General features: G+C 40.9%; 1 protein-coding gene across 1 annotated transcript; it reads left to right on the forward strand.

The window, feature by feature from the left end:
* Positions 1-25,073, forward strand: pds5b (PDS5 cohesin associated factor B). Its single transcript, XM_072445866.1, has 34 exons — positions 1-130; positions 637-840; positions 1,260-1,346; positions 2,857-2,954; positions 4,160-4,286; positions 4,900-4,980; positions 5,441-5,581; positions 8,236-8,351; positions 8,754-8,848; positions 10,243-10,388; positions 12,065-12,216; positions 13,763-13,876; positions 14,058-14,139; positions 14,218-14,266; positions 14,353-14,492; positions 15,115-15,230; positions 15,313-15,418; positions 16,235-16,395; positions 17,055-17,178; positions 17,686-17,844; positions 17,920-17,988; positions 18,080-18,216; positions 18,509-18,632; positions 19,638-19,842; positions 19,923-20,037; positions 20,129-20,261; positions 20,337-20,456; positions 20,578-20,640; positions 20,712-20,851; positions 21,144-21,204; positions 21,272-21,669; positions 22,319-22,399; positions 22,473-22,551; positions 24,061-25,073. Exons 1-34 carry the CDS (start codon positions 23-25, stop codon positions 24,091-24,093), a joined length of 4,164 nt encoding a protein of 1,387 aa, XP_072301967.1. The 5' UTR covers positions 1-22; the 3' UTR covers positions 24,094-25,073.
* Positions 25,074-25,898: the final 825 nt, after the last annotated feature.

The raw sequence follows: 25,898 nt of genomic DNA on the forward strand, positions 1-25,898 counted from the left end.
CAGGCAGTGAAGAGCTGAGAGGATGGCTCACTCTAAAGCTCGAGCCACAGACGGGAAGGTGACCTACCCTCCGGGGGTCAAGGAGATCTCTGACAAAATCTCCAAAGAAGAGATGGTCCGTCGACTCAAGGTAAGATAAGATAAGATATTCCTTTATTGTCCCACATGGGGAAATTTCATTGATGCAGCGCAGGTAGATACAGAGGAAAAGAACAGATCACTTATTGGAAGTTTGAAAAACACTCTCAGTAGAAGAACTCTTATAAACAAAAACTCCCATAGACAAAACCTCCCATTTCCCAACAAGGGATGGAGGGGAAAAATAATAAAGATAAAAATAAATAATTAAGTAAACGTTTATAGCTGCTGATTAAAATGTGTTCCATTTATAACCAAAAACACAATTTAAAAGTGCAAGAGAGGAACTAGAAAACAATAAATTTAGGCACTGTACGTGGTTTCAAAGTATCACAATACACATCTCTGTAGCCATACACGTATTGCCATGAAGTCTGTCACGATATATCACAGTATCGATATATTGACAGCCTTAATAGTGATGGTGATGGTTGGATGAACAAAGTGTCCATGGTTTCCTCTGTTCACCTCTTGCTGCTCTGCCGGTCCCATCTGCAGATGGTGGTGAAGACCTTCATGGACATGGACCAGGACTCAGAGGAGGAGAAGGAGCTGTACTTGAACCTAGCCCTGCACTTGGCCTCGGACTTCTTCCTCAAACACCCGGACAAAGACGTGCGTCTGCTGGTGGCCTGCTGTTTGGCCGACATCTTCAGGATCTACGCCCCTGAAGCTCCGTACACCTCTCCCGATAAACTCAAGGTAAAAACCACACCAGATACTTCAACTAGATACTCACCTGAACAAGTATTGGTACTTGGGGATTAAATTGGACCTTTGTTTTATACCATAGTCAGAACAAGTAGAAGAGCACATGCTTATAAAGAAACTGTTGTTGACATTCTATTGTGTTTTCTGTTATCATCATTATGGTATTGGAATTATTAGAGTTTTTAAATGTTGTTTTTTTCCAAAGTGTTTATTGGTGACAATCCTGCAAGAAATGTGTTTACCCTGAATTTACCCTGAGCATACTTTATGTAGTATCAGAACAAAGGTGTAAAAACAATACTTTTCCAGTTATTAGATGTCTGTCTATTCTATTAAATGTTGTTGTAACATTACTGAATTAAACATGGTTTCTCAAGGTTATCAATTAATGCAAATGTCCTTTTTTCCAGGACATTTTCATGTTCATCACAAGACAATTGAAGGGACTTGAGGACACAAAGAGCGCCCAGTTCAACAGATACTTTTATCTGCTTGAGGTGAGAAAACGCATTGAATTCAAAATATTTTTACTACAAACTAGTAATCCAATTGTACAGCACAGACATGTCGATGTACAAGTTGAGTTATATAAACATCTACATGGTATAATTTGTTTCTTGAGGATTTGCCATGTCCTTCACGGTGTTCATTAAAACTTGTTCAGAAAGAAGCTCTCAAGTCTCCCACTGCAGCTCCTTCAGAATCTGACGTTAAATATTTAACATTTCATCAAATTTCACATTCATTGCCTAATTTAATATTTCCCAACTCGATGAATAAAATGGGCTGATACAGTATTTATGAAACGCCTGACCAGCGAGAAGCATTTACTTGGAGTCTGATACTCCTTTAGACGGCTGATTCTGACTGATTTCTTGTGATATTAAGACCCTTTCCTGTGGTTACTGGGGGCTAGAATGTGATAATCATTGTCTAGATTTGGAGTAAACACATTTGTGCCTTCCGTGAACTTCAATATAAATCGGCCTGAGGGCAATATATCGATGGTAATATTGTGAATGTTATTTTGAAGATATGCAACATTTTAATATAAAGCATATTGTTCATAGTAAAGCTGCAAAAAGGCCTGATTAAAAATATATTTGATTAATTAAAGGTTGAATGGACGATTTTTTTTGGCCCAAATCTGAGTCTCATTTCCTCGTGGCGTGGACTGCCAATTAGTCCTGCCACGTATCAATCATAAAACCCACCTACCGCTCACCTGCAGCCGCGTGAGGCTCGTCCCCCGAGAGCAGCACGGTTTCATTGATCTATCATAATATAGTTCCCTCAGTGTACGGTACAAAATTAGGATGGAGAAAGACTGTTCGAGTTGACGAAAATCTACGGGAGACGAGAGATGCGATGCGATCCGTTGCGCTAATAAACAAACGCAGGTGTGTGTTGTATCAGTCCGCACGGGGGAGTGCGCATGTGCACTTCCGCCTGCGTTCTCAAATCGCCGAAAAATCGTCCATTGCGCCTTTTTAAATGAAAGATTAATTCGACACAACAAGCATTTCATATTTGTCTGATAATTAGACCTCCACCAATACATGTTTGGACATGGTTTTACACTTTATGAACATTCATTCTAAATAAAGCTGCAAAATGAATCAACTAATTGTGACAAAAAATTCAACATCCCCAGAGACAAACAAAGATGTTACTTTTACAGTGGAGTAAAACAATTAAGTATTCTAGACTTACCGTATTTTCTGGACTATCGGAAGTTGCACCAGCTAAAAAAAGGCATAATAGAGAATAAAAAAAACAAAAGTCGCACTGGAGTATGAAATGCGGTTGCAAGTGTGAAAATAACAAATAATATCACATATAAGTCGCACCTTGGCCAAAACTATGAAAAAAAAGTGCCACTTATTGTCTGGAAAATACGGTATAGAACGCTGTAATGTCTTCCAAAACCCAGTGTTTTTATTACAAACAGAAACCTATGTTCAGTATGTTTGTTCCTGAACTTGATCCCTGTTCTTCCCCGTGCAGAACATCGCCTGGGTGAAGTCCTACAACATCTGCTTCGAGCTGGAAGACAGCAACGAGATCTTCACTCAGCTTTACCGCACACTCTTCCAGGTCATCAAGTGAGTCCACGTTCGAGCCTCTGCACCGGCCCGTCACGCCTCTCCGCCTCTGTTCTCCGGCCTTCCTCCTGCTCCTCTCGGCTAGTTTTATCACCGTGACGACGAGAGCCGGTGCCTGAAGCGCGGTCCAGTTGTTTGTGTCCGATTGTCCTTCGCTCCGCTTTCCACAGCTTTGAGCTCCGGGTCCCGACTGTGCCGCAAAATGTGGCTCATTGCCCACGGAGCGAGCGCGTGAACACTATTGTCTTTGTGTGCGGTATAAAGAGCATGGTTGGAAAGTTGCGAGTTTGTGTTTTGAATAAAAGATAATTCGAGCCAGGCTATGTTGCGGTTAGCCACCAGCCGCAGCACAAATGCAGGTTAGACGTGTTACACCCACAACACACGCTCACGGACACCGAAATGAGGACCACTGCAAGTAAACCACACTGTTTTTGGTTTCATTTTTAGATATGAATTTGAACTTTTTAATGGTAAAACAACGTCAGAATACTTTATTATAAGTGAACTGCATTGTTGGATGATGTGACGCGTGTTGATGCGTGACCTGGTGTCGTTACGATGACGTTCCAAAATAGATTTTTCGATGCCAATGAAATGGAGCTTTACTTTATATTGATTTCGATACTGCAATTATACTTACTGATTTATTTACACTTTTTTAATTAATTTTCAACACAAAAATAACTGCTTTCTTTATGTGACTGTTCTCTTATACTAACTGTTCTGATCATGCTTAAGATTATTTAAAACCGTTAAGGAAAGGTACATTTATTTTTATTTTTTTGTATCGATACTTATTCAAATGAGTATTACATTTCAATGCTAGTTTTAGTATAAATTAGTACCCGATTTAAAATGCTTTTGATAACCCTAATTGAACCTTGGATTGTTGGTCAATTCTACAAAACCTTCTATTGTAAAAAATGTTCTGTGCAATTACATGATATTAATATGGTAAACGAGTTTCATAAATATCAAAGATTAATTTAGAATGTAAACGTTGTTTTTATTTGCTTTGTGTATTAAATACATCTGTGATTTAGCAAACATTTCACCCAATCCTTCCATTTTCCTGTCCTTGCACTTGAACAAAATGGCTCTATTTGCCGTTCTCCCCCAAACCAAACAAACAGATGTCATCTTGTTAAAAATGCTGATATTTGGCACAGATGCCTCCTGACTCTGGTGCCTTGTCTCCATAGTAACGGGCACAACCAGAAGGTGCATATGCACATGGTGGACCTGATGAGCTCCATCATCTGTGAGGGAGACACCGTGTCCCAGGAGCTGCTCGACACCGTCCTCGTCAACCTGGTCCCAGCGCACAAGGTACACCAGGGGAAACGCCGCGTGCTGTCCTATTTGTGACAGCAAAGTGTACTTTACATTTATTTTACATGAATATAGTGTGGAGCTCAACAGGAACGGACCATTTTTATATGGTAGTTACCATTCGCGTTGATCCATTTAGATTTTTACCGTCTTAATCATTAAATGGTAGATGATGGAGCAGTGAGATAAGCATTCACCCAATAGCCAGAATCGGGCTGGAATCCAAATGCAATTAAATGAGAATAATGTTTTTCACAATCAAAAAAGTATTTCTTTAACATTTCCAATATTTATTTTGCTTGTAAGCTCGCAACGTGGTATTTACAAACCATTTCTGTGTCCAACGATTCAAGTGCAGTGACTCGTGAAGGCTGCCATGGCCACCAGCATTGGTTCTGCTAATGAACCTTTGCAGGATAAGTTTTTCTTGGCTCTTGACTCTGGAAATGTCATTTTCTATGCTTTCAATTCAGTGAGACCCCTGCAGGCAAATGCGGGTATTGCAGTAAGAAACAAAAACAAGAACTTACTGAATACATAGCGCGCACCTTTTTTTTTTACTTTTGAAAAAACATAAAAATACTGAAATGTGTTTTCGTTCTTTTACTAGAATCTGAATAAACAAGCCTACGACCTGGCCAAGGCTCTGCTGAAGAGGACGGCCCAGGCAATCGAGCCGTACATCACCAACGTAAGATCACACACATTCATCACAATATGGACCCACGTGGAAAGAGCTACATCACTCGAAGCTGCTGTGGTTTTGGTGCTGTATTTTTGAATAAACTTCTGACAGAATATGAATGAAGATTGTGTAACTGCAGCGTCTGTGTTTCTTGTGAACTGATTTTGCGCTTATTCATGATTACAAATGTCATAGTAGAATTTAGTGGATGTTTTATCATATACAGCAATTTATTTACTTTTCCCCTCGTTAATAGGGATGTCACACATACATGTTTCTGTTAAAATTATTGTTACAGCTTGACCCGCTTTATGATAACATTTCTGAATGACAGTTGGATTATAACAACTTGAAATGTTATCTTTTTGTTTCTAAAATGTTCATGGTGATACATTTTTGTTGTCGTTTGTGATTATATCGTATCTGGACTTCCCTCGTTGCTAATAACCTCTCGTCGTCTCTTCAGTTTTTTAACCAGGTGCTGATGCTGGGGAAAACGTCCGTGAGCGATTTGTCCGAACACGTTTTCGACCTCATTTTGGAGCTGTACAACATCGACAGTCACCTGCTGCTGTCTGTGCTGCCACAACTCGAGTTCAAACTCAAGGTAATGAAAAATGTCATTTAAACCATGACGTCGATGGAAAACGATCACGCCCGCACCGTTACTGGGATATTTGCTCTGTATCCACACTGTATTTGATTAGTACGTGAACTGAGGGCAGGAGACGCATGAGACTGCGATGAGGCAGAGGAGAGATGAACAGGACGTCAGAGCTCCTGTTGGCTTATCTGATCACTTGACTCCATGGTTTGGTTTGCTGTGGTCGTTGTTAGCAGTGGAAGAAAGCTAATGCGCTAAAACGGTTGCAACTTGTCTGCATTAAAAGGCCAGAGCCCCAGTCATCGTAAATAATGTTATTGAATTCAAAAGATCATCAATAATCACTGTAATAATGTGGCCTGGATAATAATTGGTATGGCAATTAGTTCAACATATTAATCTAATAAAATATAAACGTCTCAAGCCTCGTTTGTTAAAAAAAAATTACACAAATCTACGACCCATATGTTATGAAGTAAACCAGGCATTCTAAATATGAGAATCAATTTTAAATTAATTAGACTTGATTTTGAATGGCTCCGTCTATGCCGTGGAGTCGATCACACCAGTTAACTTTAAGTGTTTACTGTAATGTTAATATGCTTTGCTTAGTCACCAAACTCTAATAAACAAGAGTGTATCATTAAACTCCGCTCCTCCCTCAACATCAGTCACAATAAACGACTTAATGACTGTTTGTTTTGCCTCGTCTTATTGCACTTTACAAGACAAATGGTGGTATTATAATGTAGCTTTATTGTCGTCATCTGTGGTGGCAGCAGCAGAGACGGCGTAGGCTCTGCTTCTCACTTTATCTGATTTTCTGCCCCCTTCAGATCCAAACACTCAAAGCATTTCAGTCCATGCACACACAGATTGCAGCTGGGGGTGGGTAGATTCATGTGAGGACGATGAAGCAGTCAGCATAATGTTGCCTCTGCAGTTTCTCTGATGGATAATACTCATCAACTGTTGGTGCGGCCTGTAGTTTCACTCCAATCTCATCAAAAATAATAGCGATGATAAAATCTCCCACAACACTCGGCGGCTCCGTCTTTCCTCTGGGCTGTTTTTATTTTTCATTTTTCTTATCTTTTCTCTCGTTCCGCCTCGCTCGTCCTCTCCAGAGCCTCATTCTTTTACGCCTTGTTCATTTTAATCCGCTTTGTTGAACCTATTTTTCTATTGAGACTCTATGTACAATGTTAAATCAGTTTGAAAGGGTCGCTCATTATCTGGGTTTGTCCCCACAGAGGAATACTTCACCACCACTTTACAGAAATCGGTCTCTGTAGATAAGACTCGATGCTTATATTCACCGGTTTTACCCTTATTGCCATGGGCCAGGCTTAAAATAGCACTGTTGTTTTCTAACAGACACAGATGCTGTCGTTGTGTGTTGTTTTATAAATAGAAATCAAGATGGCACCATTACCTGCAGCTCGTATTGCAGTATGATTTTTATGGTTGAAAAGATTGTCACAAAAAAAAATGCAATGACAAATGCTAAACATTACAAAATTCAGACGTTGAAGCTTAAAATAAACAGTGTTTTACCCAAGGGATGTTTTAATAGAGACTATAAAAAGAATCTAATTAGTAATCTTATTGTGTTTCATTTATTAACCCACGGCTCTACATTGACCAATGCGATAATACCGTAGTCGCAGGTGCCCATGTTGTGTAATATGAGATATTTGCAGATAAATATAGTACACGGTAGTGATGGTTGTCTTTTGAACCAGGGGTCTCGTGGCGCACCCGAGGACCGCTGCGTTGCGGGACTAATTAGATTAATTCAGTGAATCTCAGTGAATATGCGTTGGATTGTATTAAAACACAGCATTTTGAAGCTTAATAAACTGAAAAGGCATCACAGCTGTCCCTTCTGTCCTTGATAACTCTGGGTCAGCCCATTTACCTGTTACGTTGTAACATGAGATATTTACACAGAAACATGTTCCACAGTAGTGATGCAGTGTTGTCTTTTTGACTCGTGGGGCAGGTCGGGCCAAGAAAGTCTCATTTCAGTGTGTGGCAGGTTCTAAACTGCAGACCGCCGTATATCGCATGTCCGCGTGTGTCTTTGCGTTTCGCCACGTCTCGATTTACTTCCTCGTTAGACTCATATTCACTGAGCAATTAGTCTGACTGTAATAAACACACAGCGTTTTGTAGCTTAAAATCCAGAGAACACGACGTGTCCCCTGGACAGTGTTTCCACTGTCCACTGATGTCTTCTACAGTGTTTCAAATGCTTGTGCTTTCTGCTGGAGTGCCCCCCGGTGGCCATTAGCCTGTTAAATCTATGAATTAGAGGCACCGTTGTAATGACCGCAGGGGTCAAAGCGTGGGGAAAAAGTAGCGGCCTAAAGTCTAAGTACAGTAAATGTTTTCTTGGATTCTGTCTTGCAAACAACTAAAAAACTATTTTATATGCCATCAACAACAGAAAGTCTCCGTATTATTATTTGTCAGTATTGTGTAGGGTTTAAAATTCTAGCTGATACACCCAAACAAAACGTTACTAATGAGTCAAAAGTGGTAAAAATGGCACAGAGGAAGCTTCTGTTTTCATAAGAAAATCTCTTGAGCTGAACAGTATTTTAAAGTCTGTGGCCCTAACCCTCCCTCTCTTGTCTTTGTGTTTCCCGCAGAGCAATGACAACGACGAGCGACTTCAGGTGGTGAAGCTTCTGGCCAAAATGTTCGGCGCCAAAGACTCTGAGCTGGCGGCGCAGAACAAGCCTCTGTGGCAGTGTTACCTGGGCAGGTGCGCTCTCTGCTCCTTAGAAACAAGACATGAGTGATAAACTGATCTGTGAAGCTATCATACTTTTCTTATTTATATAATCCAAATTAAATCAATACCATATTATATTCCACCAATATTATTCCTGCTCTATTCAACCTAAAATTATCAATCTAACTGTGAGAAATGAAAATATTTTTCGTTGAATGCATTAGTTTTCAAGAATATGGTGTTTGCTTCAGTTTTTGGCTGCTCCTGCACAAAATGTTGTCTTCATGCACCACATTTGTGCCACACTATTACACGGTGTTTCTACTGAAGGATAAAGTGTAATCTGTGATAATAAACTCTAGATCTGTGAGAAAATGTATATTTAAACAGACTGCAACATACAGGGCTTTGATGTGACTTTCTTTTTCTTAGGTTTAATGATATCCATGTTCCCATTCGTCTGGAGTGTGTGAAGTTTGCCAGTCACTGTCTCATGAACCACCCGGACCTGGCAAAAGACCTCACAGGTAAAAGGCCTCAGAACAATGAATATCACAGGTAAAAGGCCTCGACACCGGGAATATCACAAGTAAAAGGCCTCAGAACAATGAATATCACAGGTAAAAGGCCCCAGAACAATGAATATCACAAGTAAAAGGCCTCAGAACAATGAATATCACAGGTAAAAGGCCCCAGAACAATGAATATCACAGGTAAAAGGCCTCGACTCAGGGAATATCACAAGTAAAAGGCCTCAGCACAGGGAATATCACAGGGAAAAGTCCTCAGCACAGGGAATATCACAGGGAATAGGCCTCAGCACAGGGAATATCACAGGTAAAGGCCTCAGCACAGGGAATATCACAGGGAAAAGTCCTCAGCACAGGGAATATCACAGGTAAAACACCTCAGCACAGGGAATATCACAGGTAAAAGGCCTCGGCACAGGGAAAAGGCATATCACAGGTAAAAGGCCTCAGAACAATGAATATCACAGGTAAAAGGCCTCAGCACAGGGAATATCACAGGAAAAAGGCCTCAGCACAGGGAATATCACAGGAAAAAGGCCTCAGCACAGGGAATATCACAGGGAAAAGGCCTCAGCACAGGGAAAAGGCCTCAGCACAGGGAAAAGGCCTCAGCACAGGGAAAAGGCCTCAGCACAGGGAAAAGGCCTCAGCACAGGGAAAAGGCCTCAGCACAGGGAAAAGTCCTCAGCACAGGGAATATCACAGGGAATAGGCCTCAGCACAGTGAATATCACAGGTAAAAGGCCTCGGCACAGGGAATTTCACAGGTAAAAGGCCTCAGAACAATGAATATCACACGTAAAAGGCCTCAGAACAATGAATATCACAGGTAAAAGGCCTCGGTACAGGGAATATCACAGGTAAAAGGCCTCGGCACAGGGAATATCACAGGTAAAAGGCCTCGGCATAGGGAATATCACAGGTAAAAGGCCTTAGAACAATGAATATCACAGGTAAAAGGCCTCAGTGCAGGGAATATCACAGGAAAAAGGCCTCGGCACAGGGAATATCACAGGTAAAAGGCCTCGGCACAGGGAATATCACAGGTAAAAGGCCTCGGCACAGGGAATATCACAGGTAAAAGGCCTCGGCACAGGGAATATCACAGGTAAAAGGCCTCGGCACAGGGAATATCACAGGTAAAAGGCCTCAGAACAATGAATATCACAGGTAAAAGGCCTCAGCACAGGGAATATTACAGGTTAAAGGCCTCATCTTTGCTGTAACTGTTATAGATGTTAATTGATATGCATTGTCCCTATCAAATAAATAAATAATACTCTACCCAAAGCATTGACTAGAATCACTAAACTGCTCTTCATTACTGCCCATCTCTGGTTCTTTTCTGCGATCTGCTGCTCACTGCATCTCGTATCCACTTTCTTTCCCAGAATTCCTCAAGGTCAGGTCACATGACCCAGAGGAGGCTATCCGCCATGATGTCATCGTCTCCATAGTGACCGCAGCCAAGAAGGACCTGTCTCTGGTCAACGACGCACTGCTCAACTTTGTCAAAGAGAGGACTCTGGATAAGAGAGTAAGAGTTTTATTTTGTGTTTTAATTTTAAAGAATTAAAATAAGATAAAATAACTACTTGAAATGATACGAGTCTGTGTCGTCCCTCATTCGAGCAGAATTGGTCCATGGTAGGAAAGGTTTTAGAAATGCTCATCTGGACAATGTTTTAACAATCAAGAACTCCTTTTTTCTCTACCAAACTTGAAATTTTACATGAATATTTCTCATCTTAATTATGGTGGTGTTCCATGATTCATTATTCATCCCGACTTCATTCATCCCGCCTTAAATATTTAAAACTTTTCCTATGGTATCGATGTTAATTTTAATCAAATCCACATGACTGAATGCAGAGTTGCAGAGCCTTCAGATTTACCAGTGTTAAATGATCTCCAGACAAAGATTTGCATGAATTTAGGAAAAATCCATGGACCACAGAGCGCCGTGCACCTTCATCTTGAAGCCACAAACCACACTATCAAAGACGGTGATGCTAAGCATGAAAAGAGATGGTTTGAAAGAGTTAGAGGCAATCTTTGTTAGAAAGATGAGCCTTCTTTAAACCGAAATGGAGGTTTAAGATTCAACCTTCTGGTTGTAGTATAGTAGAAAAAGCTTCAGTTGTAGTCATCTGGACTCAGTTTGAAAAAATAGACGTTTCGACTCTCATCCAAGAGTCATTGTCAATAAAAGAATTTAGATCGAGAACTCCGATATTAATACTGTTCTGTGGTAAGACCCGCCCATTGGGCGGAGCCTTCCTGAAGTAGAAAGAGTTGTTTGTTTCAACAGAAACTCCCCCCTTGTATCTACCGAGCCTATTCAGAATTTTAATGGGCTATTAGAATCCTCTTTGTCTTTGTGAGACCCTGGCTCAACCACCCTGAGTACCTGATTAGCATCTAAATGTCCTGGTCCTCTACCTTTCCAGGGGTTCAGTATACCATTATAGATACCAGGAAGATTGAATCTTAGCCCTCCATTTCTGTTTAAAGAAGGTCTCTTTTTTTTAACAAAAATAGCTTCCTTGACTCCTCTTTCAAACCATCTTTTCTCCCTGCTTAAAACCTTCACCTCACCGTCTTCAAACGAGTGATTAGAGGCTTCAAGATGGAGATGCACGGCGCTCTGAGGTCCTGAACTTGTATTTCTTCTGTGCTGATAGAGCCTCTTGTGTAGAGGCTGTTTGGTCTCACCTATGTAACGTTCTTTACAGCTTTCTTCACTGCATTGGATCAAATAAACTACATTGCTCTGTTTTTGAGTCGGCCTTCTTTCTTTTATTGACAATGACTCTTGGATGAGAGTCGAAACGTCTATTTTTTTCTAACTGAGTCCAGATGACTACAACTGAAGCTTTTTCTACTATGGAACACGCCTGGACAAATGAGGGATTACACCGACATACCTCTGGTTGTAGTGTTTTGAAACCCTGGAGCGGGAGACGCCCGGGGCATTCTGATGCTAATCAGGTACTCTATGAGAAGGGAGCAAAAGTTGGGATAGGATGTAGATAGCCCACTACAGGGCTGTTGGAAAACACCTTTATCAGGAGTATTTTTTATAGTAATGTTTTTCTACATTGGAACATTCTGAACGGATGAGGGATGACAGAGTTATCTGCATGTATGCTTTAATACAGAGCTTTACCCGTGTAGTTTCCAGGCTCTTGAATGCTCTCTGTCTCCTCTCAGTGGCGTGTCCGTAAAGAGGCCATGATGGGGCTGGCGTCGATCTACAGGAAGTACTCTCTGAACGGAGAGGGCGGGCGAGAGGCATCCAAACAGATCTCCTGGATCAAAGACAAACTGCTGCACATCTACTACCAGAACAGCATCGACGACAGGTGACACCTGACATTTAGATTTACTTTACATTTTCACACTTTAAATCACAGGTTAAAATGATCACAACTGTGGTTTGAAAAAAGCTTAGTCCAAACATTCAAGCTCTAATAAACAATGGTTATGGTAAACTGTGGGCTTTTTATTTTAATATTTAGTATAATCTTTTGGGATTGTTTTTTAGGAAAACCGTAAAATATGTGAACTTTATCAAACTAATGTTTGTATATGTTATTACTTTTTTCCAATGGGGTGGACAATATTGACTAAAATATTTAAAAATCTGGATATTTGCATTATTGCCATGACAATATTCAGTTTTTCAAGAATTATGTGCATAAAGTCAAGGAATAGGAAGAAGCCTGAGCTTATAACGCTTCCCCTTGTTATTATTACGACATATATATTATGGCAGTTTGTCAGAAATGTCTGTTCAAGTATTGCACAAAAGGTGGATGGACAGTAAAATTAACCATAAGTGCATTTGAAAGGTTACACTGAACATGCAATCTTTTTCAATAGTCTTTAATTTGACTATTGTTTAATCAAATTATTGATTTGAATAAATGTTTTATTATTATTGATAATATTATATACTTTTTAAAATCTTTTTGTGCTTTTATTTCTAGCTGTTATAATGTATTACCAAAGTGCATTGTGCATAATTAACAATCAAGCAAACTTTATTTGAATTGAGCTCAAAAGTTTCAAATCAGTGATGAATTGCTTGAGTTATGGCTGGGCGATATGGAAGCTGGAAATTATCACAATTATTTTTCTCAATCTCTATTTTAGATAAGAAGTAAAGAGTGCTTTCAGTAATGACTTCATGTATAATATTTCAACTAAACACATTTAGTTTGTGCCTTTTAACAAATAATAGTCAAATTTCTTCCTCAAGTCTGACTTTGAGGACTGTGGACTCGACATGACTCGACCTGTAGATCTTTAAGTGAATTCCCCAGCTCGAGCTTGTGTCTTTTTTAATCCAGAGGTCAACAGTCAGAAATTAGACTTTTTGTTTTGTTTATGTTTTTGTTAAGATTGGCATAAGTCGATTGTGATTATTATTTTTCCCCATCTTGTCCATCTCTGTTTGACATTAATAGAAGACCATCAAATCTGTGTTGAAATGCTGAAGGATCTGCGCTCTCGTGTGATTAGACCCTGCAGCATGTTCTGCCTGTGATTGACAGAGGCCCATTATCTCCCATCTTCCCCGATAAACACTTGCCCACTCCTCGTCGTTTACAACTCGCCCTTAGACACACGTCAATCCCAGCACATTCTGACATGTCCTTCACTGGATATCAATTCTGAAACGCGTAGAAGTTGTTTTATGATTAGAATCACAGTTTTAATCTTAAAATTGTCCGATAAATCTGGCCGATTCTGCCCTTGTTAAGGACGTCGATCTTTTCTGTCTAAATGACTGTCTTCTCTCTCTTTTCCATTGTTCTGTGGTATGAAGCTCACCCTAACCATCTTTATTAGAAATGAATGAGTATTTCTGCTCATAAATCTAAGGGTAAATCTCCTCTCTCGTAGGTTATTGGTGGAGCGAGTCTTTGCGCAGTACATGGTCCCTCACAACCTGGAGACGACGGAGAGGATGAAGTGTCTCTATTACCTTTACGCCACTTTGGACACCAACGCAGTCAAGTACGTTTCAGCTGCGGCAATATGGCTTTTACTGGACATATTGACTTTCAAGAGTTGCGTATAGGTGAATTGTTTTAAGCAGTTGTACTGACGTTTTGACCTGTTCAGAGGAGTGAATATAAGACTAGAATGATGACGTTACAAAATTCAATTTTACTTAACAATATTTTTATTTCCGCAGAGCTTTGAATGAGATGTGGAAATGTCAGAATATGCTACGGCACAATGTGAAAGACCTGCTCGACCTGGTCAAAAAACCCAAGGTGAATTGACTCGCACAGTTTATCCACTTAATGGAGTGTTTTGAAGAAAAATGTATTTGATGGTTTCTTGCGTTTCAGTCTGAAGCGTCAAGCAAGGCTGTATTTGCCAAAGTTATGGTCATCACAAGTATGTTAAACCGCTGCTCATAATATCTCTTAAAAGTGGCACGAACACACTGGTTAAACGTCTATTTTACTTGGTTTTGTCCGCAGGGAACTTGCCAGACCCGGGTAAAGCCCAGGACTTTGTGAAGAAGTTGGCCCAGGTTCTGGAAGATGACGAGCGGATCAGAGACCAGCTCGAGACCCTGGTCAGTCCCTCTTGCTCCTGCAAACAGGCCGAAGTATGCGTGGTGAGTAACGCCTCGTCTTGGCTCATATTTGTCTGCTTGTCTCCTTTGAATGTTCCATATTATGGCATTAAATGCATCAACCCCAGAGTCTCCATGGATGTTACACAGGTGGCTGACCCCTTATCATACAAAATACATAAAGCGTCTTTAACCGTGAATTTTGTTCCATTATTTAAATGTAAGTTTACCTTTTAATGCGTTTCTAATGTTTGAAGTTAAACAAGGCGAGTTTATTTGTTTAGCATAAATTGTACACAGTGATTCAAAGTGCTTTACAGAACAAGAAAATGTGCATTACAGTCATATTACAATGTTGCTCAGTGGCTGTCCACATGGCAGGCATTTGTGCTATCCAGTGTCATGAGTTTGATTGACAGTTTGCTGCAGTGTCCTTCCCCAGTCTAATCTCCAGTATCACTTCAATGCACACATGTTCATGTGTCACTCACGTGTCAGACGTACTTTGGTGCTTGGCCATGGAGAGACTTGTACACACGCAGAGCAGCTTGTGCACACATGTTATGCATGTTTGCTGATAATAAATACTAGGGCATATATTTGACCAGGGTTTAATTGATGTTATAGATTGATAGTGAAATTGCTTTATCATGTTGCTTTTCAGAAAGACATCACCAAAAAGCTCGGCAGCCCCAAACAACCCAGCAACCCTTTCCTGGAGATGGTCAAGTTCCTGTTGGAGAGAATCGCTCCAGTTCACATCGACACTGAATCCATCAGGTATTTTAATGCTAATAGAATTATACTATTGAAAACTGTTTATTTTTTCTTTTAACTAATTGGTGTGTGTTTTCCTGTTCAGTGCTTTGATAAAACAGGTGAACAAATCCATCGAGGGCACGGCTGACGATGAGGAGGAGGGAGTTCCCACTGAAGAGGCCATCAGAGCGGGACTAGAACTGCTCAAGGTGACACTGAAACAAAGAATATCACGTTAACCATGCAGTTATAGAGGAATTATAAACAATGTGGTTAATGTTGTTTTGAAGCAATGCCACATTATTTCATACTTTTTATGAAATCCTAATCTTGTATACGGTTCCTATAAATCTATTGAAAACGTGTTAAACACATTTGTTGCATTGCATTGAATGCTTTAGTTGTATAAAATAAACACAGCCGCTGAGCTTTTTAACAAACTGTACTTAATTCCTCAATTTAGTCCTGGTTAATTTAGGCTTTTTAAATTGTTTTGTTTTTCTGCTGTCTTCTTTTGTAAAGCTGTACAAAAAGCTGTAAAATTACAGAGAGAAATGTCCTTTTGTGTTTAAAGAAAACACTTGTCTCATAATGGGCTTATGTTGGTTCTCCAGAGGCTTTTTATTGTATATCACCATCTGTGGCTCAGTCACCTGTGATTAAATACAGTGTGAAACTGCAGATGCAAACGACACAAAGAACAGCAGAAAGCCTCCTGTGGTTTTCCTCTGAGTTTGATTTGCAGAGGTTTATAGAAATTGTAATGACACATTTGCAACATAAACACGTATCATGGCTTGTAGACTGTAAGATGCATACAATTTTATTACCATTTGACATTAAACAACATGAGTAAAGGATGGAAAAAGGTAATTTTAGTTTAATCTTTTATTTCATTGTATTGAAATATGAGTATGAATATACACAAAAAATACAATATCCACTAAAACAAGTGAATTAAAATACAGTGTACATTAAACATTAAGAATGTTTTAAGTCCATATTATTTAAACTTGTGTCCTCAGGTGCTGTCGTTCACTCACCCGGTCTCGTTCCACTCTGCTGAGACCTTCGAGTCTCTTTTGGGATGTTTGAAAATGGACGATGAGAAAGTGGCCGAGGCAGCGCTGCAGATCTTCAAAAACACCGGCAGCAAGATGGAGGAGAGCTTCCCCCACATCAAATCGTACGTTTTATGCAAACGTTTGTCATCTAGATCCGCGTTTCTAAAACATCCTTTTAGGCATCACATTCACTTGACCCGTAAAAAGCTGTTGACTAAAAGAATCAGATAACCCAGTAATTAGATCAGAGTGTGGAGTGTGTTTACAAGAGAAATCAATGAAATAGTGGATTTTCAAAGTACGTTTTATTTCGATTACAAAGTACAAAAAAATTTAAAATAACTCTTTTGATCTTTAACATTTATTCTTCATTTATCATTTTGATTTATAGTTTGCCCCTTTTTTGTTCAATTTTCCTTGTCAAAATCTGCACAGGTGTGAAATTAAATCGTTTTAATCGCATCAGATGCAACTGTTGCATGACATTTCAATCTTCTGATGACTCCAGAAATCCGACAATGATGCAGATTTTTGCTGTGCATGTGAACATAGCCACTTCTGTTGCTTTCTTTAATTGTAGTAAACGGACACAATCACTTGGAAGACGCTCAAAACACAACAGACTTTGGCGTTAACACGATGAATCAAAAGCAGCTCATTAAAATAGTGTATACGCCGGCCCTTTTGCACATCATCATTCTTTACGTTGTCTTGTTGATTTTGCTGCAGTGCTCATCGATGTAATGTCCTGTAACAATTCCTTTCCCCCTGCGCCCCCCAGTGTTTTGCTGCCTGTACTGCAGTCCAAGGCCAAGCGCGGCCCCCCTCGCCAGGCAAAATACGCCATCCACTGCATCAACGCCATGTTTACCAACAGAGACACTCACTTTGCACAGATCTTTGAGGTGAGCGCAACTCTTCAACAGTTTTCACACCTTCTAGAGCTGCGACTAGACGTTAATTTTAGTTGTCGACTAGTCAAACGATTAATGCTATGTTTACATGGGACTTTTTTAAATACATTTTCAGCCAAATACATGTTAAACTATGATAACTGAAGACTTCTAGATATTTACTAATGAAGTGTTTTATTTATGAAAATCAGAAATGTTTTTTTTTTCCTTTTTGATTAAATAACGCAGCGGTCTTTTTTATACTTAAGGCTGCGTTCACACTTGTACTTGTTTAGTCCTGGTTTCAGGCCAGTTTAATTCTGATGTAGACTTGGTTCTGGTTTAGCCCCACCCTTCATGTTTAGTCCTAATTTTAAGTGTGATAATGTATAATCCTGTGATAGTCTGTATAATAACAATAATGATTATCAATGTATGTCTACAATTACTTTTTCTAGTGGATTACTCTTTGCTACCCTATGTTTTGAATGTTGTATAAATACTCTTGTTCCTCTCCAGCCCCTCCACAAAGGCCTGGACCCTGCTAACCTGGAGCAGCTGATCACGCCCCTCACCACTCTGGGACACTTGGCTCAGCTCGCCCCGGAGCAGTTCGCCGCACCCCTCAAATCTCTAGTCGCCAATTTCATCGTGAAGGATCTGCTTATGAACGACAGGGTACATACATCTACTCGGTGTGAGATTTTAACGACAAAATGAACTGGAAAACATGAAGTGCTTTCCTTTTTTCAGATGCCAGGTAAAAAGACGACTAAGCTCTGGGTATCCGACGACGAAGTGTCCGCCGAGACTCAAGCAAAGGTACCTTTTTATTATTATCATTATTAAAACATCAACATATTTGCAGTAACTGTATTTAAGACTTACACACATCATATTCTCCCTTTTTCAGATCCAGGGCATAAAGCTGATGGTGCGGTGGTTACTGGGAGTGAAGAACAACCAGAGTAAGTCTGGAAACTCCACTCTGAGGATGCTCACCGCCATTCTGCACAGCGACGGGGACCTGACGGAGCAGGGCCGGATGGGGTACGCAACCATCAGTCATCATCAAGTAGTGATGCTTTGTTTTCATTTTTACCACCAACAAGTAGTGATGTCAATCTATTTACATGTGATGGCGCAATAGAGGCAGATTCAACACATTTTGAATATATATATTAGATAAACATTACAGATGTATACATGGACAATATAATTTTAAAATATGCAACTAAATGGGCCATAGTGTTTTTGAAAGGCCACTTATCTGTTTCACAAAGGAAGATTATCTGGCCAGTCACTGTCGTGCTCTAAACATCATTTCCTCCTCCTCCTTCAGTAAACCGGACATGTCCCGGCTCAGACTGGCCGCGGCCTGTGCTCTGCTCAAACTGGCCCAGGAGCCGTGTTACCATGAGATCATCACTCTGGAGCAATACCAGCTCTGCGCGCTCGTCATCAATGTAAGCTCCTCTTCACTCATTACTCCTGCTTACTGCATTACTGTGACTCATAAGTAAAGCTGAAACGATTGTGACAGGTCTACTTTAAAAAAAACAATCTCATATTTTAATCATTGTAACTGGACGGTACAGAAAACATGTGAAATAGCAGTAGCATTATTAAATCAGAATGTCAAAAAGGAATAAACAGTTTAGGGTTCAAAGTCCAATAGAAATATTCATTTAACAAATAAACTACTAAAACCTTTAGTTGCAGCTCTACTACTCAGACGACGACTTATTCCCATAACTCTACTGCTGCTTCCTTATGTTATTCTGTTTTCTACTACAACTTACCGCTGCTTTTACTCACCCCACTACCACTATTTCTGCTGCTGCTGCTGCCAGTTATTTTATTTCTATTAGAAATTCAATAAACATTAACTTAAGCAATTATTATCATGGGGAACTTTTATATATTTATTTAGTTGTAGTAGATTTGAGCTGTAGGTCAAATATGTCACTTCTAGGTGCAATTATATTATACTACTAGAATTTTTAACACTATTATACATTTAGGCAAGTGTTTCCAATATTATCATTTATCGTCATATTTTTACTTCAAAATGTGTTACCTACTTACTACAATTATGCTTCCCCTACTATTATTATTATTATTATTACTTCTACTACTGCTACCACTTCTATTACACTGCTGCTACTTTTCATTAGCACTGCCATTACTTCTGCTACAGCGAAGTACTTTTCACTAGCACTGCCATTACTTCTGCTACAGCGAAGTACTTTTCATTAGCACTGCCATTACTTCTGCTACAGCGAAGTACTTTTCACTAGCACTGCCATTACTTCTGCTACAGCGAAGTACTTTTCACTAGCACTGCCATTACTTCTGCTACAGCGAAGTACTTTTCACTAGCACTGCCATTACTTCTGCTACAGCGAAGTACTTTTCACTAGCACTGCCATTACTTCTGCTACAGCGAAGTACCTTTCCTCTTTTTGCAGGATGAGTGTTACCAGGTGCGACAGTGTTTTGCCCAGAAGCTCCACCGGGGGCTCTGTCGTCTGCGCCTGCCCCTCGAGTACATGGCCATTTTCGCCTTGTGTGCCAAGGACCCGGTGAAGGAGCGACGGGCCCACGCTCGCCAGTGTCTGGTCAAAAATGTCAACATCCGCCGGGAGTATCTCAAGCAACATGCGGCCATCAGCGGTGAGCAAACACAGACTAGAACTGGCACGGAAATATAGTTCTATTATTACTTACTACTCTCTGCCTTCGTTGGTCTACAGACAAGCTGTTTTCTCTGCTGCCTGAATATGTTGTGCCCTACACCATCCACCTTCTGGCCCACGACCCAGATTATGTCAAAGTGTCAGATATTGAGCAGCTCAAAGAAATTAAAGAGTAAGTTATGTCAATGAGTTCATCTTTTACATTGAATACTCATGAACCGAGACAGCATGGCTAATATGATGACCTGTTTGTTCTTTTCTAGGGCTCTTTGGTTCGTCCTCGAGATCATAATGGCCAAAAACGAGAACAATAGTCACGCCTTCATCAGAAAAATGGTAGAAAACATGAAACAGACAAAAGATGCACAGTCGCCCACAGATGCCAAAACTAACGAGGTACAGGAAGTAAAGCTGTGTTTGTAAATGAACTACATTATGTTGTACTAACGTGAGTTTGTTTCTGTGTTGTAGAAACTCTACACTGTGTGTGACGTAGCCATGAACATTGTTATGTCCAAGAGCACCACCTACAGTTTGGAGTCACCAAAAGACCCTGTGCTCCCCTCGCGCTTCTTCACCAAACCAGACAAGGTCTGTGTCTCGGACAAAAATGTAATTTAGGACTGAGTGGCAGTTTTTCTTCAATTACAAGTAAACCTTTAGATGTGTTGTTATTATTTCTAATAATTAAACAAATATTTTCGTTTTTCAGAATTTCAACAACACAAAAAATTATCTGCCTCCAGAGATGAAGTCCTTCTTTACACCTGGAAAGGTAAGTTTGATCAAAGCTTTTATCATTTTTCTCTGACTATATCATTAACAAAACCTATTTGTGTCTTGTAGCCCAAGTCGGCCAATGTGCTGGGAGCAGTGAACAAGCCTTTAGCATCAGCCGGAAAACAGCTGAATAAAGCTTCTCGAACTGAAACTGCTGACGACGAGCCCTCGTCCAACCCGGCGTCTCCGAACCGCGGCAAATCCAGGTGAATAACACGACAGAGCTCATTTTGAAAATGTGCAGATATATATTGACTCTCACTTTTGGTTCTCATCTTCAATTTGTGCTAATAATAATAATAATAATAATAATAATAATAATAATAATAATAATAATAATAATAATAATAATAATAATAATAATAATAATAATAATAATAATAATAATAATAATAATAATAATAATAATAATAATAATAATAATAATAATAATAATAATAATAATAATAATAATAATAATAATGCTGCACAATAACCAATGAACAAATGTGTTTCTAGGCTTGACAGCACAGAAAACGACCACAGTGAAAATGAAGATTACAGCCTCAACACTGACAAGGTAGATGTCTGTATCTTTACAAATGGATACAATGCTTTATTTAATCATTGATCCGACTTCTCAAAAGGACATGGAGAAGCCGCGCGGGCGTAAACGGGGCGTGGCCTCCAGCGACGACACCGACACTAAACCGAAACGCGGCCGTAAAAAAGCCGTGGCTCCCACAACTGAACCCGAGGACCTGCTGTGGGACGACGACACCAGACCTGAGGACGAACAGAACAGCCCTCCCAAAAAACGCAGAGGACGGCCCCCCAAGTCCGCCACGGCCAATCAGGAGACTCCGCCAAAAGGGAAAAGGGGCCGGAAGAAGGCCGTCCCACCCCCAGAGGAAGAGGAGGATGAAGAAGAGGAAGAGGAGAAGGATGAGGAGCTAGAGGAAGAGGAAGAAGAGGAGGAGCGTGTCAGCGACGTAGAAGTGAAGGGCAGAGGACGACCTGCGAGAGGCCCCAAGCGATCACATGGGTGAGAGGGGCGGGGCGGTGGAGTCCCGAGGGGGGTGGGGCGGGGTAGTCCTGAGGGTCCAGGACTGACATCCAGACACGTGATGCTAATAGTGTCAAAACTACATACCGATACTCATTTAGAACTGAATTGATAAAAAGGACAAGAGCTTCAGAACAGCCCTGCTCTCTCAGAACTATGTAGAAATGCATGGAAATATTAAAGAAACTACTTTTATTTAGTGTTGAAAATACTGTCTATTGTCCCGGCGCCAATAGCTTTAACTAGTTTGTCGTTTGTTTGTATTCGAAAAATGAAAATAAATAACACAAAACTGATGCTTGCTGGTGATTGGGTCAAGAACATTCACTGTACATTATTTATCTTGTGTGTCCAAACTCTATACTTTCTCCAACTGGCCACCACAGCAATGTATCATCACAATATTGAGTTAAAACTTCTTTGGACCGACAAGTTCAACATCTTCTCCCTCAATCTACATTAAACTTTATGTGCAATTACTCTGTCCAAATACGCATTTAATAAACTATGAACCAGCTGAAAATGTGCAGACTCCTTGACCTGCCGCCCTCTTTATTCAGTAGATGTTTAACGCTGTTTAACGATGTTTAACCTGCTGTACTTAACTGTGCCCGTGTTTGATTGACAGCGCCGATTCAGCAGAGTCCACTCCACAGAAGAGGAGAGGACGTCCACCGAAATCAGCACAGCCAGCGGCAAAGAAACCCGCGTACGTCACACTACGAGGACACACGTGTGCGCTCGGCCTGAACTGAACCGTCTTAACGTGCGTTTTGTCACAGGCGCGGTCGAAAGGCGGCGGCTAAAGACGACTCGGAGGACGAGGAGGACGAAGAGCTGGAAGATGAGCCAACGCCAAAGGTAAAGACGTGCACAATATCAGTAATATTACTCAAAAACATGCTGTACATTTTGGATCGCAAGAAACGACGGATAATCATCGAATACGACAAACCCGATATCAAAAGAAGAAAAACTGGACAAAATATGATTATTTTGGTCAGGCCCAAATAAATTGTCTGTTTGCTGTAACCCGACCCAACATTTTTCAAGTGGGTCGGTAGGTAAATTCTTATTTTTTTTCAACTTTGAAGGCAAAAAAAAGATCCAAATCGTCGCCAATTTTAGTCGGAGTGACCGCCAGGGGTCGGGCTTCAACAGTCCAGGGGTCGGGCTTCCACGGTCCAGGGGTCAGGCTTCCACGGTCCAGGGGTCGGGCTTCCACGGTCCAGGGGTCGGGCTTCCACGGTCCAGGGGTCGGGCTTCCACGGTCCAGGGGTCGGGCTTCCACGGTCCAGGGGTCGGGCTTCCACGGTCCAGGGGTCGGGCTTCCACGGTCCAGGGGTCGGGCTTCAACGGTCCAGGGGTCGGGCTTCCACGGTCCAGGGGTCGGGCTTCCACGGTCCAGGGGTCGGGCTTCCACGGTCCAGGGGTCGGGCTTCCACGGTCCAGGGGTCGGGCTTCCACGGTCCAGGGGTCGGGCTTCCACGGTCCAGGGGTCGGGCTTCCACGGTCCAGGGGTCGGGCTTCCACGGTCCAGGGGTCGGGCTTCCACGGTCCAGGGGTCGGGCTTCAACGGTCCAGGGGTCGGGCTTCAACGGTCCAGGGGTCGGGCTTCAACAGTCAATGACGGAAAACGTCTCGAGACTAAATCTCCCGATTTCAAGATATTTTAATCGATCTTTTGTACGTCGTTATCCTTTATATTAGTAGCAAAGGTGAGCGGGGGGAACATGCGGGGGACACGGACACCGCCATGTTTGTTATGTTTACGCTGCTGGGTGTGTTTCCCTCCCAGAATGCAAAGCGCAGGTCAAATTTAATATGAAGCGACACCATGATGCATAACGACATGAGCGGTGGCCAGGCCAGTGGCGCTGACAGGCAAACCATCTAATAAAAGGAAATACAGGTTCTCTCCTACATGGACTGTTCTATACAGAAGCATTTGGAGGACTGAAAATGTTAATGTAAATGCGTCGTGCAATGCGTTATTTGTCCCTTGGGATGAAAGATAAGTTGACCAGCGCTATAAAATTATTCTACACAGCGCTTTTGAAAAGAATGGTCTAAGTCGGCGAAATATTAGAAAAATAAAAGAATTTGGCGTCATTTTGACACAATAAAGATTTTATTTTTATTTTTTCAGTCTGCTAGTTTTATACCAGGTCGGTCGGGTTACGGCAAACAGACATATTTTTTTGCTCAGCCTCAGATATTTTAGCCTTTGATGGCATCGTTGTTTGTCTGTGTTTGGTAAACCATATTTTAAATAAAAACAAAATAAAACGTCATCCTATTATTCATCATAGTTTTGTTTTTTTCTGTGTTTAATCGCACATCTTTGCTCTTTTTTTCCTCCCGCCTCAGGGTCGCAAGAAGGCCGTGGGCCGGAGAAGATGAATCCCCTCCGCCGTCGCCCGCAGCAGTGGGCAGAGCTCCTTGAGTTGACTCTTGTAGGAAAAGACGATACGGACATTATAAACTTTTTAAACCTTTTCACGCGTCGACGCCCCAACTGTTACACAACTTCACACCCTCGCATTCGCCATCGGTTATCACCCCGCGCTGTGGGTCGTTGCGTCGTGTTGCATCGTGCTGCCATTCGCCACATTTAAACGGAACATCTTTTAACAGGAAAAAACTAAACGCAAAAAAAAAAGTCACTTGTAAATAGTCTCTCGTGTCTGTTTCCTGTTCTGTTGTTGTTCGTTGGCTGACTGGGGGGATGCCGTCGAGCCTCATTTGCTTCTGTCCATTTTCAAGCGCTCGGTTTAAACGTGTATTGTGTGGCTTTCCTGGTGGAGGGTCTGCCTGCTGCCGGTCTCCATGGAGATGTGTATTGCTTTGCCCAGCGTGTTCCGCAGTACGTCATTAAACGTCCATTTATTCGGTTACAAAAATGCCTTCAAAAACCTGCATTCTCACACAGATCCGACCTGCATCTCAGCCTCGTCGCAGTTTAATGCCACATTGCGGAATATTCTGGGCAAAGCGATAACGTGGAGGCAGAAGCTCGACCAGAAAAGTGACGTAGTGCGCCTTTTTTAAATAAGCAATATTTCAAATTCCCCCACTCGTGTCCCTTTTTAAGAGATTAACCTTTTTTGTGATCTTAACTGTGCATTTTACACTTACAAAACCCTCACATTTGTTTACAGCTCTGTATATTAAAGCCTTTTTTTTTTTTCTTTTTTTTTTTTACCATGTATGAAATGTTCAAATGTAGAGTTGAAACGTGTCGCGCGCTCGTCGTTTTATAGTTTAGCCTGACGTCATGCGCGGCTGTGGTTGTCGTAGTGTCACTGCTGTTGAACTTGGCTTCACATCCACCCAGTCAGGTCTCTGTTGTATCAATATAATTCTCTATAAAAAAAAACAAATGATGCGCTCCGTTTCTCTTTATTTCCTCCAGAGTTGTTCGAACAAAGAGCTAACGGGGCTAACGAGTCGGTAAGTGTAAAGTCTAAAGTGGGCGTATTATAACCGCAGCGTCCAATGGGAATTCATGTTGAGAAATTCTGTGTTTTTAAAAGTCCCTTATTGTAGATGTGCTTTAAATCACCAGATGTGGTCACTGCAAAACAACAATGATGTGTTGTCTTATGTCATACAGATGTTTACAGAATTCATAAACATAGGAACTTGCTTTGTTGATTCGGTGCAACATAAAACAATGATAAAACTACTTAAAGAAAAAAACATTTAAACCTGCTATGGGATAAAATATAGAAATAGGCATGTCATGTTATACTCCTTCTTACATGTAAAGACTAAATACAATTTGATGCAAGAATTACCAGACAAACATGACCAAAATAGGATGGAAGGATTTGGAGAGTTTAAGCTTGGAAGAATGCTTACAGAGCCAGATTAAGGACATTTTTTAACAAATTATAAGTTTTATTGCCCAAAATGCTGTCAATCATTTATGCTGTAAAAAGTTTTGTTTGTGCTCTTATTGTTTTATAAATATTAGCAATTTTATTTTCAGCCGATGACGTCCCTCGGCCCCGCAAAGTGTTAAATAGCCTCAATCAAGACATTTTGACCTTAATCCTTAAATTGCATGAATTGATTGCAAAGCCAAATATGTAAATGAGAAAGACTTTAATGAGAGTGTGCATTTGTTCAGACATTGGTGTCGAACAGTGCTTCATAAACTATGATCAAACACGGTGTTTGACTACATATAATACAGAACAGGA

Source organism: Eucyclogobius newberryi, unplaced genomic scaffold (genome assembly GCF_026437365.1).
Source record: "Eucyclogobius newberryi isolate DKJ021-1_F unplaced genomic scaffold, fEucNew1.0.hap1 SCAF_15, whole genome shotgun sequence".
In the NCBI taxonomy this organism is placed as follows: Eukaryota; Metazoa; Chordata; class Actinopteri; order Gobiiformes; family Gobiidae; genus Eucyclogobius; species Eucyclogobius newberryi.

Excerpts from the sequence above, each read along its gene's own strand:
- pds5b (XM_072445866.1), top strand. The coding sequence starts at position 23 with ATGGCTCACTCTAAAGCTCGAGCCACAGACGGGAAGGTGACCTACCCT. Across the intron at positions 20,641-20,711 it reads CCTTCTTTACACCTGGAAAG|CCCAAGTCGGCCAATGTGCT; the intron begins GTAAGTTTGATC and ends TGTGTCTTGTAG. Across the intron at positions 22,552-24,060 it reads AAGATGAGCCAACGCCAAAG|GGTCGCAAGAAGGCCGTGGG; the intron begins GTAAAGACGTGC and ends CTCCCGCCTCAG.